The sequence below is a fragment of the Asterias amurensis genome, chromosome 9, assembly GCF_032118995.1.
Source record: "Asterias amurensis chromosome 9, ASM3211899v1".
In the NCBI taxonomy this organism is placed as follows: domain Eukaryota; kingdom Metazoa; phylum Echinodermata; class Asteroidea; order Forcipulatida; family Asteriidae; genus Asterias; species Asterias amurensis.
The window spans coordinates 8,339,238-8,357,108 of NC_092656.1; the positions used below are offsets into that span (position 1 = coordinate 8,339,238).

Below are 17,871 nucleotides of genomic sequence, written 5' to 3' on the forward strand. Positions count from 1 at the left end.
TGAAAACCTTGCAAAGGCCAACCGCAAAAAGATTGTAATAATTAGACTACCAGCACACAACAGTTAAAACATTGTAGGCCTTAACCTGAACGTTTGAACGTGACATTTTTTTTATTGCAAGGCTAAACAAGTCCACTTAATAATTAATTGGTTTGTCACAAATGGGGGACTTGGCAGAGCACGTGGTGGCAGCAGACTTGCCATAATTCTCGGTAATGTGCGCTTGCTCAGAACTAAACACATCAACAAAAGTAAGTGTCCCCCCCCCCTCAACAATTCGTCATAACATCGTAAGGTAAAACATTTTACCAATACAACTAATAAAGAAATCATTCTATGACATGTTTCCTAAGTGTTGTTGAAAAATGAAAGATGTCCGTGAATGAGCTCAAATGGAAGACAAAAACTGCCCTTTTCAAAAGTCGCAAAGGTTATGTTGTGTTGCTCACCAATGAAACGAGAAGTTGCCTGCGTCACATTGATGGCCGGAGACGGGTGTGGCGTCGAGTTGGAGAGCAACATGCAGAGTGCTGTGTTCTACGGTTTTGGCGGCAAGTTTCTGGCGTCTTTCACGAGCCTCGAAGTGTGACGTCAGATGTTCAGGATACGTAAACGATGGCAATTTACCTGGTAAGTCTGCTGCCACCTAGCGCCTCAAAGTCTCCCATTGTTTGCAAGTTCTTGACCGAGGTGCCGGATGGTCTACACATGTGAGCGATAAGACTTATTAAACTAAGTATTTAAAAATATCTATGTCTGTCTTGTCTTTCAGATCTTATCACCGACTCTGACTGACCATTGAAGTTGAAGATTTCTTTGGAGTGTGTGGTATTGGTTTTCTGACGACGTGGAGTTCTAAAAAGGTAGGACAATATCTAGTAACATAAGATCTAACCAGATTCCCTCCGTAATAACGTTCTGCAGAGTGTTCAAAAAAGTGCTTGTAGTATGAATTGTCAACTCTATGGTTTATGGTCACATCAGCAATCTCTGCGGGCTTTTCCTTGGATGGCATATTGGTCGTGGCCAGTGAACGCCCTTTCTTAGGTTTGGATTTAATTCTTTCGGATAGTTTTCCTGAGGAGTTTTTAAAAACTGAAGCTTTACTTTGGCATGTTAAATTTATAAAATTGCCATAGAAATATTGCCCGAAAACCATGTTATTCAACACTTACGTAATTACTACTAAAACGCCATATAGGGTTCAGTCGCACATTTGTTTCTACCTTTTATTAGGACCTATACGTAACAAGTAAATTAGAATTGTATAATCTCACACCCAATTGTTTTTAGAAGTATCAAGGCAACCTCACTTTAGTCAACATTATCGGGTCTGTTTCTAATACAGACTGGCTAAGTTTCGTTATAAATATTACAATAAATTGTAAAAGATCACTTCTTTAACGGTCGGCCTTTTCAACATCATCAAACTCCCTCATGAGGGCGCTATTACATGTTCCTGGGCACAGCACACCCCAGAGTACAACTAGAGACAGAGGACACGAACTAATCTTGTGGCTATTATTTCTTATACATGTACAACAATTAACACTATACACTATGTCTATACCATGGTCTGTAAGACACAGGGAAATGCACCTTTTTGTGCTAAAAAGCATAAAAAGGAAACATTTCACATATTATTTTCTTCAACAAAGTGAAATAAAATTGAAATTGACTTTGAATATGAATAATGGCATTATAATAAAAACAATGTTTTAGGCAGTTATAAGGGTTACCACGTACCAAAACCACGTATCCCGTTGTTATAATTCAGTATTTTCTTATGTTTTAGTTTGTCTATTTTTCCATGTTCAGCGCCCTAGAGCATGTTTACACATGATTAGGGCGCTATACAAGTTTTGGTATTATTATTATTATTATTATTTTCAGATAAAAAAAATGTACTTGAATTTCAAACTCCTGTAATCTGAAAACTGGAAAGCCAGTTACAGAGATACAAGTGTTTATTAACCATCAGTTGTAGTTTCTTGATTTGGAAACAAAAAATTGTTTAAAATTCAGTAAAGATAATAGACCCTGTTAAAACTCCCAAATCGGGAGCATTTAGCACCATTACTCCACTGTTCACGTAACATGTTCTTGGAAATCATGAGTTCACCACCACCGATTCTATAAAACATTTTCGTTTCCCCCCAGAAAGTTGGTTTTCCTCCCGAAACGTTGGTTTTCCTAGACCGCATGTAAAACTTAATAATGTCTACATGTTCTCGACACGTGTATCTTCAAGCACATAGGGGCTTTTGAGGTTTGTTCTATAATTAAATTAATATTAAATTTTAAAATAACAGTCTTCAAACGACTTCAAAAAAATAATATGGAGCCGAAACTGAAAACCAATCGGCTTGTATACCATAAGGAAAACTATCACTACTTTTCGCGTAAGACCAAAAAGATAAACATAAACACAAACACCGACAACAATACCAATTTCTTACCACTATGCAATTTGAATCTTTACTGTCTTGTGTACAGATTGATTATTCCCATATTATGGAGTGTTATCCATAGTTCCTTTTCGGCGTTGCTGTCGTGGTTGGCGTACTGCACGTGTTTTCGAAACTTCGTGTCGTAGTAATATTCAGAGTATTTTTCATAACTCCCTGCGAATCCGTAAACGTTTACCTGTAAACCAAAGTAAAAGTTAAAATTTGAAGAAGACAAAAACTTGCGCAAAGGTTTCCCCGTGTTTTGTCGAACCGGGTCAGTGTCGTAGGAAAATCTGCCCCGGAGATCTTGTCCACATTTGTCCTGCCGGACCGGCAGTCTTATCACAGGTAAATTTCCTTTGTTTGCGTAGTTCTGAACATTGCGCATAAAAAAATTACCGGAAACAATGGATTTACCTGGTAAGTCTGCTGCCACCTACCGTTTAAAAAGTCCCCATTGTAAGCTATGAGCATTCAACCGACATACAATACAAGTTAAATAGAATGTCAGAAACTAATTCACTATGAATATAATGGGAAGAATGAAATCATGTATGCATGATTGCATGCAATACGAGCTAAAAGAAACACAATTTTTAATAAATCAGAGAAACATTCTTGAAACTGAGTGTGTATTTTAAAAAACTGAATTTATTTTTTGCTGCAGTTCACCCGGGAACACCTACATTTATTATTACAAAAACTTACCTCATCGCACGTATGTAACGCCAGGAGTAACATGATTGCTCCTGTAGACGGTCTGTGAACCTCGTGGTATTTTCTAGAAGAGTTAACCCATCTGGTGACAAAAAAATTGGTTTTTATTCAAAAGGGTCACAAAAATGAGTCATCCAAAATATGAATACATAATATAATACCATTGTATAATGTACACATCCACTTGGGTTTCGGGTATTTCACTTTTACAATTGTATACTTTGTATCTAAAGGCAGTAGACACTATTGGTAATTACTCAAAATATTTATTAGCATAAAACCTGACTTGGTAACGAGTAATGGGGAGAGGTTGATAGTATAAACATTGTGAGAAACGGCTCCCTCAGAAATAACGTAGTTTTCGAGAAAGAGGTAATTTTCCACGAATTTGATTTCAACTTGCATCTGAAAGCACACAACTTCGTGCGACAAGGTTGTTTTTTCTTTCATATTATCTCGCAACTTCGATGACCAATTAGGCTACAATTTTTACAGGTTTGTTATTTTATGCATATGTTGAGGTACAAAAAGTAAGGGGGACTGGTTCGAAAGTAACGCGAAACACTGGAATTAGTTTAGGCAATTGGTCCTCGGCGCAAACAAGGTGACTTTACCCGTAAATCATTCCAAATCCCGGGCGGTCTATTTTCGTCGTCTACGCTCGTCGCCTGAAACGAGCCCGGTGTCATGACAAAAACTGTCCGCTGGCAATAAGTGTCCGCTCATTAGCTTATTGTGTTCTGATTGGTCAAGCGTCCACGACGTCACATTGCTTACGGAAGCTTGCTAAATAGTGTCCGCGGTTAGCGTGCATCATCATAGCGTGCCTTTTTAACCTTTTAGTTTTAGTTTTATTTATTATTTTTTTGTAACGCTTTCCTGCTTGTGTTTGAATATAATATTCGTATTATTTATGATCATTTGGCACTTTCACAATTCGTACTTTTAACCTGCACTTTTTAATTACTTATTAAGTAAAATAGTAAATACTAACCATGACATACTTTTGACGGTCTTGTCTTTACTTGAACGCTTTCTTCGTTGTATTTTATTGTAAATAATTCGTAAGAACATTTTAGCACTTTCACAATTCGTACTTTTTAAACCTGCACTGTTTTCATGATAAGATACTAATCTTGACATACTTTTGAGTGTTCTGTTCGTCTATTTTTTTGGCTTGTATTTACTTTTAATATAAATCAGCACTGTGAAGCACGGCGCCCGGACACTTTTTGTTGGGCGGACACTATTGTCACGTAATACATGCCAAATAGTGTCCAGAGTCTACTGCGCATGCTCAGCGGACACTTATTGCAAAGATTATTTTTCTTGAGACGGCTAAGAAGCTTCCATGTCAGTCAGCCACTTCTGTTGAAGTTCTACCGAGCGGTGATTGAGAGTGATCGTTTGGTGGGGCAATGCAACAGCCGATGACCGGAAGCGTATCAGCCGGATCGTTCGCACCGCTAGTAAAATCATCGGTTGCCAACTTCCATCACTTGATGAACTGTATCTCTCTCAAGTTAAAAAACGAGCCCTCTCTATAGTAGATGACCAGTTTCACCCATCCAGCACATTCCCTCTTTCAGCCCATGCGGTCTAAGAATCGTTTCCGTTCAATTAAACCTGGATCCAACCGTACTTTGCAGAGTTTTTATCCAACAGCTGTTCGTGTTCTAAATGACAGGTTCATCATGAATGTCTATTTCTGATTTTAATTATATCGTACTATTTTTATCTTTCGTATTTCGCCTGTATATTGTAATACTTTTCAGAGTTGTTTATATTATATTTCCATGTATTTTTGTAAATGGTTAATTTTTAGTGTAATTTGTATCTAACATAATATTTTTAGACACGCAAAACCTTGTCTTTACTTGAACGCTTTCTTCGTTGTATTTTATTATACATGTCTTGTATTTACTTGAACGCTTTCTTCGTTGTATTTGTAAATAATTCGTAAGAACATTTTAGCACTTTCACAGTTCGTACTTTTTAAACCTGCACTGTTTTCATGATAAGATACTAATCTTGACATACTTTTGAGTGTTCTGTTCGTCTATTTTTGGGGGGGGGGGGCTTGTATTTACTTTTAATATAAATCAGCACTGTGCAGCACGGCGCCCGGACACTTTTTGTTGGGCGGACACTGTTTGTCTGTTGAAGTTCTACCGAGCGGTGATTGAGAGTGTCTTGACACAATCAATGATCGTTTGGTGGGGCAATGCAACAGCCGATGACCTGAAGCGTATCAGCCGGATCGTTCGCACCGCTAGTAAAATCATAGGTTGCCAACTTCCATCACTTGATGAACTGTATCTCTCTCGAGTTAAAAAACGAGCCCTCTCTATAGTAGATGACCAGTTTCACCCAGCACATTCCCTCTTTCAGCCCATGCGGTCTAAGAATCGTTTCCGTTCAATTAAACCTGGATCCAACCGTACTTTGCAGAGTTTTTACCCCACAGCTGTTCGTGTTCTAAATGACAGGTTTTAATCATGAATGTCTATTTCTGATTTTAATTATATCGTACTATTTTTATCTTTCGTATTTCGCCTGTATATTGTAATACTTTTCAGAGTTGTTTATATTATATTTCCATGTATTTTTGTAAATGGTTAATTTTTAGTGTAATTTGTACATAACATAATATTTTTAGACACGCAAAACCTAGCTTGTCTTTACTTGAACGCTTTCTTCGTTGTATTTTATTGTAAATAATTCGTAAGAACATTTAAGCACTTTCACAATTCGTACTTTTTAAACCTGCACTGTTTTCATGATAAGATACTAATCTTGACATACTTTTGAGTGTTCTGTTCGTCTATTTTTTTGGCTTGTATTTACTTTTAATATAAATCAGCACTGTGCAGCACGGCGCCCGGACACTTTTTGGCAGCCAGCTAGAAAGTGTACGCAATCTTACTATGACTACGCAACTCAGTGCCCGGCGAAACATGACGTATAGAGTGTTTTGTCAACAGAGGGCGGTTTGAATGTAACCATAAGTCACATCGTCTATACAGCACACTCACTTGAATTTCAGGTATCTTTCGAAGTCTGGATGAACAAGTTTAACATCTTCTGCCGTCAGTGCTTTGGGAAAATTCGGTGGGCTTCTAAAGTTTGTTGAGAAGAAAATTCTAATGTTAACATTCGACTCATCAAAATTAACTATAACAATCTATTTAAAGGATTCGTGTACTTTTTCAAAATGTCCGCATATTTACATTAAACTTACAGGGTTTGAAGATAATGATAGTGGAAAGCTTCCCTTCAAATATTACTAACTAATGTTGTGTATAGTTTTTGAGAAATGAGTAAAACAAGTTACAAAATAATTTTGGTCTCAAAAGACCAAAATTATTTTAGCCTGTAAAATCCCCTTATCCAGTTGTGATATTATACCAAAACCATAGCATAACTGGTAAATAGTAACGTTTTTACATGCTAAAACTGAGACGCAAATTATTACTTTTACTCATTTCTCAAAAACTACAGCACCTCAGTAAATAAAATTTCATGGGAAGCTTTCTACTATCATAATCTTCAAACTGTGTAAGTTTAATATAAATCTGTGGACATTGTGTTTTTTTGTTAGGAATAACAGTATTGACCAAGGCCCACACTTCGTGTATCACAACTTTATATATAAAAATAACAACAAACCTGTGAAAATTTAGGCTCAATTGGTCATCGGAGTCGGGAGAAAATAACGGGAAAACCCACTCTTGTTTCCGCACGTTTCGCCGTGTCATGACATGTGTTTAAAACAAATCCGTAATTCTCGACATCGAGAATTGATAATTGTTTTAATGTTTTCTCAAAAAGTAAAGCATTTCATGGAATAATATTTTAAAAGAAGTGTTTCACCATTACCTTCTGTAAATCCTGCAAGTTATTTGTAAAACTGTGAACTTTTGTTTTTTTGTTATGTTCCCAAAGTGTATAATGGCTTTGAGAGTAAATTTGCATCTAATTTACTCGTTCTCTTGATATGCTGCCGCCGAGTGTTGTTTTCGAAACCCCCGATAAAAGGTGGAATGTGATCTTGTTCCGAGGGTATTGCTCTCGGGCCAAGAACACTCCGCCCGAACTCAACCACTATTTATTTACCTTCCATCTACTGGATTGTTGGGAGCTTCTTGACCACTGAGAACGGCGTTCAGATACAAGTAGGCCCACTTGGTTTTCGGAAAGAACACATATCGGATACCCTATATGGAAGAAAGACATCGGAAACATAAAACGAAGCCTTTGATATTGTTTGAGATTAGAGGAAATGAAATACTTGTAAAACTTATACGAGACAGCTCCTTTATTGGTTCGAATCCCAACTCGGCCAGCCGACACGACACATAACCATGATTTGTACTTGTATAATCATATAGTGAAATTAAAGTGTGTTTGTTTCACCATATAGAGCAACTTCAGACACATGGTGCCTCAGGTGTGCTGATGTTTTCAATATGGAACTTAAAATATGTATGTTTGATCAGCTACACCTATTCTCGTGTATGCGTGTATTTTAATAGTGACTTAAAAAGTGTGCTTGAACATAATATCATTTTGACGGTATACATAATTCTCAATGTGTGTTTTACTCATGATAGCTACACAGCGAGCCTCATATTTGCTTGTCATCTTGAAATCAGTAGACTATCTGAATTCTAGTCCTCTGTCCAGTCTTGATAACAATACCCGGCCTATTCAGTGACGTGTTAGTTTCGGTACGCTGTGGTATCCTACCTTTTGATAGGGTGGTGCCTTGAATCCAAACGGCCTCCCACTCATGAGGGAGTTGGACAAGGAACGGAACGCAGCACAGTAAAACGAAGTCTTGGTTCCAACATCCTCCTCATGCCCCTCTGTCACTGCTACATTCACTCTACGCCGGGAACGAGGTTGAGAGACAAGGTTGACAATTGAATTAGACAAAATATCCCTTGAAGGCACTGCCGTCGATTTCAACAGACTCTTTCTAAGGCCGGATCCGAATTGGCGGCTACGGCCACAGCTACGGCTTGATCGCCGCGTCATCATGCATTGAAGTATAGGACGCCCTTAGCAACATCCCTGGCAACGGTCGTAGCCGCATCCGTAGCCACCAATTCGGACACGGCCTAACTTCGGATTAATCACTGAGACCCTTCTCGAAAGGACTGGATTTGGCTTTGGATTAGGCCCAGAATAGCCTAGGTACGTCTAGCTTGGCCCCGCGGTTGTTTTTGACAATAGACCATGGAGCTATATAGCTTTCACAGTTGGTGCATCTCAACATAGGCATTAATAACAAACCTGTGAAAATGTGAGCTCAATCGGTCATCAAACTTATAATTAAAATAATAATGAAAGAAAAGAAAAAAAACTTGTCACACGAAGTTGTGTGCGTTTAGATGGTTAATTTCGAGACCTCAAGTTCTAAATCTGAGGTCTCGAAATCAAATTCGTGGAAATTTACTTCTTTTTCGAAAAGTATGGCACTTCAGAGGGAGCCCATTCTCACAATGTGTTATACCATTAACCTCTCCCCATTACTCGTCATCAAGAAAGTTTTTATGATAATAATTATTTTGAGTAATTACCAATAGCGTCCACTGTCTTTAACCATAGCAATTAGGACGCATTGAACCCATCGCCAAACTGGCTGCTAGACACGTTTGGTAATATTGTCAAAGACCAGTATTAACACTTGGTTGTTGTATCCCATTAGGTGCCAAAAATTATAAATGCTCGTTGCCAAGTCAGTTTTAAGGCTAAAACATAACATAACAATTTTTTTTTATACATATAGGATTAAAACAATCGAACGGTCACCTGTTCACCGTGGCACGTGCAGTTGTAAAAAATCTGCTGCTTTTGTTGAAAGAAAATGATATTGATCGCTCGCTACGTATATTGACTTTTATCGAAATCTATATAGCATCTGACGCCTGAAGTTACTGTTTACACAACTTGAGAATTTCTACAAAAGCAACGAGTCCGGAGAGTTCCGGGTTGGGGGGGGGGCGGCTATAAGCATAATAATCTAGGTCAACAACATTGCTTTCATTGTCAACATTGTAAGGGTAAAACCAAAATTAATATTTTTATCCCCGATGCAAATTTAAAGACACTGGACACTATTGGTAATTGTCAAAGACCAGTCTTCTCACTTGGTGTATCTCAACATATGCATAAAATAATACACCTGTGAAAATTGATAGCTCGATTGGTCGTCGGAGTTGCCAAATAACTATGAAAGAAAAAAAAACACTTGCCACACGAAGTTGTGTGCTTTCAGATGCTTGATTTCGAGACCTCAAATTCTAAACTTGAGGTATCGAAATCAAATTCGTGGGAAATTACTTCTTTCTCGAAAACTACGTAACTTCAGAGGGAGTTGTTTCTCACAATGTGTTATACTATCAAACTCTCCCCATTACTCATTTCCAAGTAAGGTTTTATGCTAATAATTATTTTGAGTAATTACCAATAGCGTCCACTGCCTTTAAACATCTATTATATCGTTGCGGTACCTGCTGCTTAAAAAAAGAAAACTCAAACTGCCTTTAGCTACCGGCAATCTCGGTGGTCTAGTTGGTAGGACTCTGGCTCTAGAATTGCAAGGGTCTTGGGTTCGAATCCCACCCGAGTAAAATGCCTGAGGTGATTTTGTTTTTAACAAGACTCGGGAAGGTACCGAGTATACATTGCTTACACACATCGGTGTAAGGGTGAAACGAACATCAGTATGCACTGATCGTCTTCTGGAGAAAAGAACCAGCGATTCTTTTCAGAACCAACGGTTCTTTTCAGAACCACCCCAACTCACTAAATTTTTAGAGATTAACATTACATGTTGTTAAACGCAAACCTGTACTATATTTTATTTCCACCATACAAAGATCAAATCCTACTTAAAATTTAAATTGTTTTCGTTGTGGTATCACCTGAAAACATACTCGTGCGCATCAATCTCCGACCCCTTCTTTGACCCGTTGAGTATACCACCGTTCCCGATGACTGCACAGCGGCGACATCCATCGTTCGGACCGGCTGAAGCTTCGTCGAACAGCCACTCGTTGCTGGATGTGTTCAACGCGTGGAGCGCAGAGGCAATTTCTGACAAACGTAAAATACATAGAAGCTGTTGTTATGTTGTTGTGAATTCAATTATTAATAGTTGTTATAATAATAGACAGATGTTCGATTGACAACAACACCTTTTAAGCACATGTCATCCGGGAGACAATAACATCACGACTAAAATGAAAATTAATAACACTCTTTTGACCCACGCACATTGCAGATTTCCACTTGCGTTTCGTGCAATGTCTTTTTTCTAAAAAGCAAATAATGATTATAGATATTATTAAAAAACGGCGTCTTTTAGTCATTTGACCCATCACATACACGAAATCACAACCGTGAAAAATGCAGGTTCATGGGTCAATAGAGTCAGAAGAGAACATTAAAACAAATCTTTTCACTATTTTAGAAACGAAGCGTTCTTTCCTACGAGAACAAGTCAATTTGTTGTTCTCATTTTTCCAATTATAGCATTTCCAGCTTCACTATCAAGGGGAGTTTTCATCCACCAGACATTCCCTTTTTTAATCCCTGTGGAAAGATCTTTTGTTCTATCCATTGTTCCTGTACTTAAGATTTTCCCATAGACTTTTATACACAAAACTCCTTGTGGAGCACCCGGTCTTTAAAATCTCTCTTTATGGAGTCCTTTTAATTTCCCTTGGTTTCCAGAAAGTACCAAATATGAGAGCAGCTACACGGATCCGGTTTGCTGGGGTCCTGCTATTGTAACAGTTATTATATTATTCTCTTGTCCAAGAATTCCCTTGTGGGGTCCAAATTGAATGAATAACTACCCTGTGGGGGTCAATTGTGATAAAGACCCCTTTAAAAAGGCCCTTCCATACGTCTTACCATGCAAGTGCAGCTACCACCATCACTGAACTCGTTTTCACAACGTTCTGAAAAATGTAGTCTTGGTCAAAGACGATAGTAAGTGTGCGGCGAGGAGGGAGAGAGCGGGATCGTGATAGTTGAGTAAAAGTGTGAAATAACAACGTCTTGAACCAAGACTACATTTTTTAAGACTGTGGTGAGCACGGTGTGATGAGGGTTTTACTCACCGGACTCTGTAGACTTATTCCAGCCGTAAATGCCTTGATATTTTGAGAGTCGTGCGTACTCTTTAGCGTTGTAATGCTTGTCCCACATTAAGATTGGCACCTCGGGCATGTATCTGTGCTGGAAGTAGGACCCCGTAGCCAACATCTTGCGAACTGATGTTTGACAACTCTAATTTCAGTTGAAATCAAACAATCAACAATATCAATTTTGAATTTGGTTGACGTTTTCCTTTGTGTGCGAAGTAAAGTAATAATGATTAAAGACATTGGACACTATCAGGATTTTCCAGCAATTTTGAGCAAGAGTAAAGCGTGCACAAACTTAAAACTTACTATGTACAAAAGCAATAGTGAGTAGATGAAACCGCCACTGTTTGGGAATGATGACGTCATTGATGACGTCATTGATGACGTCATGGCAAGGTTTTTAAAGTTGAAAAATGACATTTGCTTTTAGCTGTATCTCAACAAATATTAAAGCTTTGATGTTCATACTTGGGCAACGGAAAGATAAAGGCTTGGACAACATTTGAAAAGTTACCCCAAAATCGTACGACCTTAACTTCCGGGTCGTTACCCTAGGTCAAAGTTCACCTTCGTGTGTTTTTAGTTGAACCTTGGTATCAAGACACAACAGGCCTAATTACGTCATAATGACATCATCGGGTATTAAATAACACATTGTTTAAAGTTAGTAAAAATCATAATCGAATACTAAAAGGTGTATAACTTGGTGATCTCAATATATGCATAAATAATAACAAACCTCTTAAAATTTGAGCTCAATCGGTCGTCGAAGTTGCGAGATAATAATGGAAAAAAAACTCCCTTGTCACAATCAGTTGCATGCTTTCAGATGCTTGATTTGGAGACCTCAAATTCTAAATATGAGGTCTCGAAATCAAACTCGTGGAAAATTAATTCTTTCATGAAAATTACGTATCTTCAGAGGGAGCCGTTTCTCACAATGTTTTATACTATCAACAGCTATCAAAGTTACTATGATAGACTTGGTACATTGAAGCATAGACCAAGCCTCTTAGGGTACGCCAATTTATGTCCCCTACCATTGCTTTCTGATGTATAGTGTAACATGGGGTTGGTTGGGTAAGGGACGCCAATTTTTTTTTTATGTCCCCTACTATACCAACCTGTATGATAGACTTTATACATTGAAGCATAGACCAAGCCTCTTAGGGTACGCCAATTTATGTCCCCTACCTTAGCTTTCTGATGTATAGTGTAACATGGGGTTGGTTGGGTAAGGGACGCCAATTTATGTCCCCTACCTTTGCTTTCTGATGTATAGTGTAATAAGGGGTTGGTTGGGTAAGGAACGCCAATTTATGTCCCCTACTATACCAACCTGTATGATAGACTTTATACATTGAAGCATAGCTCAAGCATCTTAGGGTACGCCAATATGTCCCCTACCTTTGCTCTCTGATGTATAGTGTAACATTGGGGTTGGTTGAGTAAGGGACGCCAATTTATGTTCCCTACCTTTGCTTTCTGATGTATAGTGTAGTATGGGGTCGGTTGGGTAAGGGACGCCAATTTATGTCCCCTACCTCTGTTTTCTGATGTATAGTGTAACATGGGGTTGGTTGGGTAAGGGACGCCAATTTATGTCCCCTACTATACCAACCTGTATGATAGACTTTATACATTGAAGCATAGACCAAGCCTCTTAGGGTACGCCAATTTATGTCCCCTACCTTAGCTTTCTGATGTATAGTGTAACATGGGGTTGGTTGGGTAAGGGACGCCAATTTATGTCCCCTACCTCTGCTTTCTGATGTATAGTGTAACATGTGGTTGGTTGGGTAAGGGACGCCAATTTATGTCCCCTATAATCCTACCGTTGCTTTCTGATGTTAGGGTATAGTGTATTCATACAGGTCGGTTGAGTATTAAGGGGAGGCTATTTTGTCTTCTTTGCCATGTATGCCTCGACTATAATGATGTTTAGATCAACCTGTTCTGAGTAAGCTTGTATATACATAGGTGTTCAATAAAACATTGAGTCATGTAATGACATTGCTTCATTTTCTCAAATAAAGATATTTACTGATTAAATTTAAGAACAATTGTTGAGATTTGTTTATTTTGTGTTTTTCTCAAAGAAGTTCATCATCATCTCAAAAATAAATAGGAATCACCACTTTTCTGACAAAAAGTTGCATCTTGAGATAGGAACTAATACAAAGAACTAGATTTGGATTTTATACATGAACAAAACAATTCGTATACCTCGTTCAATTATTTAAGAGGGAAAAAAAAAAATATACCCATTTCCAATAATGCGAAAATGTTTCCAATACTGTTCCCTTGTTACCAAGTAAGGTTTTATGCTAATAAATATTTTGAGCAACTACCAATAGTGTCCACTGCCTTTCATTATTTTGAGTTATGGTGAACACTATAGATATGCGCACGGTATTGTTTGGGTGTGTACAGACCTAGAAACCTTCAGGGCCCAATTTCATGGCTCTGCTTACCGCCGAATTCTGCGCTTACGATCATGATTCCCCGCTTACGTTCAAGCGCCGAATTTCTGCGCTAGCCTTGTGAGCGTAGAATGTCTAGTGACGTGGAGTACGCACGCGCAGAAGCCAAAACTCGCCGCTAACCCGTGAAATACGCTTGCCGTAAGCACAGAATTCCCGCTTCCTTAAGCGCCGATTCTGTGCTTGCCATAAGCAGAGCCATGAAATTTGGCCCAGGTCTGAAGTCCTTTACTAGATTTAAATATCATTTGAGTGAGAAATTACCTCTTTCTCAAACACTTTGTCACTTCAGAGGGAGCCGTTTATCACAATGTTTTAAACTATGGAAAGCTCTCCGTTGCTCGTTACCAAGTTTAAGTTGTATGTTAATAACTATTTTCTCTTTTGGGTAATTAACAATTCCAGTGTCTTTACTTATTGCTACGTGTTTAAAATTGTTTAAAATAAGAAGAACAAATTGATCGTTCAGATAATTATACACCATACTTACCAAGTATTTTAGAAACTGTGTGTCATAGCTGTACTGGGTTTCGTCTGTGTTCCAGTCAGTTGTACGTAGGCCCTCTCTCGTTTGTATTCCTTTCATGAGTGCGTCTCGATAGGCTCGATTGGAGTCTATTTCTTGCATTAGAGTAGTAAGATCTTGAAGAAAGTTAACTTTTCCTTTGGCGGTAGTTTGGTTTCTTGGCCAGAAAAAGGGGCGATGGACTTGATTGTCACCGGGCCTGCTTCGATTGCTGCGTTCGTAAAAACTAACGTTGATTGTAAAAAAAGGTCTTTAAAGGAACACATTGCCTTGGATCGGACGAGTTGGTCTATAAAAAGCGTTTGTAACCGTTTTTTATAAAATGCATATGGTTGGAAAGATGTTTTAAAAGTAGAATACAATGATCCACACAAGTTTGCCTCGAAATTGCTTGGTTTTCCTTTTACTGTGCGAACTAACACGGTCGGCCATTTATGGGAGTCAAAAATTTGACTCCCATAAATGGCCGACCGTGTTAGTCTACGAGGTAAAAGGAAAACCGTGCAATTTCGAGGCATGTTTGTGTGGATCATTGTATTCTACTTTTACAACATCTTTCTACCCATATGCATTTTATAAAAAACGGTTACAAACGCTTTTTAAAGACCAACTCGACCGATCCAAGGCAACGTGTTCCTTTAAGCATTTTCTCAGCTTGGACCGTATTCCCGAAGGACAGGTTTTCTGAATGAATGTCACCTTGTATAAACGCTTTAATCCTTAGTGCGTTCCACTACCAGTTAGCAACTGATAATCTTTTTGTTGTGTCTTTTACCCTGTATATAGTTAAAATCCAACATTTCCTGATTTCTACGAGAATACGCCCGAGAAACATAACTTAAAGTTTGAGAGGGCAGGGTAAGGTCGCTTACCCGCTGGAGTTTATACAACATAGACTGGTCCACTGTCTCAAGAGAATTCCCCCATTGACCCGTACACAAAACGATATTATAGTCTGTCGTGTAGTGTATAACATTGTTTGACCCCACCCGTGCAAATATTCATGGGCTGCCCCTGGAATGGTAAAGTTACAATCTCTAAAACAAGAAGACTGTGGGATTGAATTAGTTTATCCCTCGGTATAAGACTAGTACAGTGAGATAAACATTGTCAGTTGCCAAAATGGTGTGTTTCTGATTAAAGGCAGTGGACAATAAAATAATTATTAGCATAAAACCTTTCTTGGTGACGAGTAATGGTTGATGGTATAAAGCATTGTGAGAAACGGCTCCCTCTGAAGTGCCATAGTTTTCGAGAAAGCAGTAATTTTCCACGAATTTGGTTTCGAGACCTCAGATTTAGAACTTGAGGTCTCGAAATCAACCATCTAAACGCACACAACTTCGTGTGACAAAGGTGTTTTTTCTTTCATTATTATCTCGCAAGTTCGACGACCGATTGAGCTCAAATTTTCACAGGTTTGTTATTTTATGTATATGTTGAGATACACCAACTGTGAAGGCGAGTCTTTGACAATTACCAATAGTGTCCACTGCCTTTAAGTATTGATGGACGAAAATGATGGCCATGGGCAAATTATGTAATTAATTATGTTTTATGTTCATAATTTTGTTTCGTTTTCAATTCATGCGTTTTGATGAATGATGTTGTATCTAAATAAAAAAAAACACGAAATCTTAGCAGCAGTGACAGTGCACAAAGTACGTGTGACAAGCAAAGTCGGTACATGGCTGATGAACGCGAGCTGAAATCGGGATCCGATGTTTTGATTACTTGTTGAATTAACCAGCACTGGGGAGTGTTCACACAAGGCCTTATATTGAATCTTGTACATTTTAAGAATCTGTAAATTGGATATTCAAATTTAAATTTGGACCAAATCTGTCAAAAAATATGCCTATAGCATCTTTAAAGGTGAGGTATACGTTTGGTAAAAATCTGTGGCAATAAAACTTTTGGTGAGGGGTCTGGTTTTACACATCTTTTGATGACAGTTTTATACTTTTGTTTTAACCTTGACAGCCCCTGTACAACTTGTAACTATTGTGTATGTCTAAAGATTTAAAATAAATAAATAAACATACAGCAGCTTTCGATGGTTTATTTGGAGAACATTTTAACTTCGAGTCGAAGAAATGTGGTTATGGAATAATAATAAATCAGTTGTTGTGCCCCAAATTTTGAATCTGAGAAGCGTTACAGTAAGTAACGCTTCGTGTATATTTCTATCAGGGTTTATTCTTATGAATGCTCCTTTTTATGTAAAAATGAAGTTCTAAACTTACAGTTTGTTCACTCTGATGCCAAGATTATCGTCTCCCATTCCGGAATAAGAAATCAAACATGTGACTGTAGAGCTTATCACAAAAACGAGACACACATTTCTGTGCAAATAAAATAAAAGCAAAATATATATAAAAGTGCAGAAAACAAAGAGAGAGAGAGATGAATGGAGGGTGATAGAAAAACAAACTACTTAAAGACACTGAACACTATTGGCAAATATCAAAGACTAGTCTTCACAGTTAGTGTATCTCAACATTATGGATAAAATAACAAACCTGTGAAAATTTGAGCTCAATCGGTCGTCGAAGTTGCGAGATAATAATGAAAGAAAAAACACCCTTGTCACACCAAGTTGTGTTCTTTCAGATGCTTGATTTCGAGACCTCAAATTCTAAATCTGAGGTCTCGAAATCAAATTCGTGGAAAATTACTTCTTTCTCGAAAACTACATTACTTCAGAGGGAGCCGTTTCTCACAATGTCATATATTATCGACCTCTCCCCATTACTTGATACCAAGTAAGCAACGGCTGAATTGAGACAGAGTTAATTCCTCACTCAAATAATAAAAGACTTCAGCTGAAGCATTTCATTATGCATCTGAAAGCACACAAGGGTGTCATTTGTTTTTTCATTTTACTGTGGCAACTTCGATGACCAATCGATCCCAAATTTTCACAGATTTGTTATTTGATGCATGATGTTGGGATACACCAAGTGAAAATACTGACCTTTACCAATAATTACCAAACGTGTCCATGTGAACTTTAAAATATATAATCATGTGTTTACCTTAATACTGTACACCAACTTAGACAGTTGTAGGTTTGGCAAGTCATCCTGGTCATTGCGGAATCACCTTCTTTACTGAATATTGTGCCAGGCGTTCCAAGTGTGTGCGGATCACGATCGATTATCTTACAACAGGCGTCAATACAGCGTAATATTCCTAGCAGGCGAAATGCTTCGATACAACAAAACACACAGCAGTTTTATTTGACCAACCGAGAGTAACACTGTAACATCGTGGTAGTTTTGGTTGCCTTTCTGTCTCTCGTTGCTGGATAATTATTTTATGTTTTAAATCGATTTGCTCTCATCGGCTTGATTTAACATGTGTTTTCTGCCTCAGTGGACTCTACAACAGCCGGTGTGTGCTTGACAATACCGATGAAGAACAACAACAAACGTGAAAATGAATAGTCGAGATCTAACTGGCACATTTTTATACAATATTTCGTCAATTTAAATTGAGGGCTATAATCTTTTTAAATTACGCAACATAAT

The 17,871-nt window shown here is 38.1% G+C and overlaps 1 protein-coding gene across 2 annotated transcripts; it reads right to left on the bottom strand.

Moving 5' to 3' along the window:
* Positions 1 to 1,235: 1,235 nt before the first annotated feature.
* On the bottom strand, positions 1,236 to 17,693 carry LOC139942217 (alpha-N-acetylgalactosaminide alpha-2,6-sialyltransferase 2-like). 2 transcript variants are annotated; one of them, XM_071938997.1, is made up of 10 exons: positions 17,377 to 17,693; positions 16,585 to 16,683; positions 14,303 to 14,549; positions 11,303 to 11,471; positions 10,100 to 10,271; positions 7,917 to 8,055; positions 7,284 to 7,384; positions 6,203 to 6,286; positions 3,159 to 3,249; positions 1,236 to 2,646 (listed from the first exon to the last, which is right to left on the bottom strand). In XM_071938997.1, the coding sequence occupies exons 1-10, from the start codon at positions 17,430 to 17,432 to the stop codon at positions 2,479 to 2,481; spliced, it is 1,326 nt and encodes a 441-aa protein (XP_071795098.1). In that variant the 5' UTR covers positions 17,433 to 17,693; the 3' UTR covers positions 1,236 to 2,478. The 2 variants fall into 2 exon arrangements, with proteins under 2 accessions (XP_071795098.1, XP_071795097.1); XM_071938996.1 differs by having other exon boundaries at positions 14,303 to 14,564.
* Between the last annotated feature and the right edge of the window lie 178 nt (positions 17,694 to 17,871).

Excerpts from the sequence above, each read along its gene's own strand:
- LOC139942217 (XM_071938996.1), bottom strand. The coding sequence starts at position 17,432 with ATGACCAGGATGACTTGCCAAACCTACAACTGTCTAAGTTGGTGTACA. Across the intron at positions 10,272-11,302 it reads GAATAAGTCTACAGAGTCCG|AAATTGCCTCTGCGCTCCAC; the intron begins GTGAGTAAAACC and ends TACGTTTGTCAG. Across the intron at positions 7,385-7,916 it reads AGGCACCACCCTATCAAAAG|GGTATCCGATATGTGTTCTT; the intron begins GTAGGATACCAC and ends TCTTCCATATAG.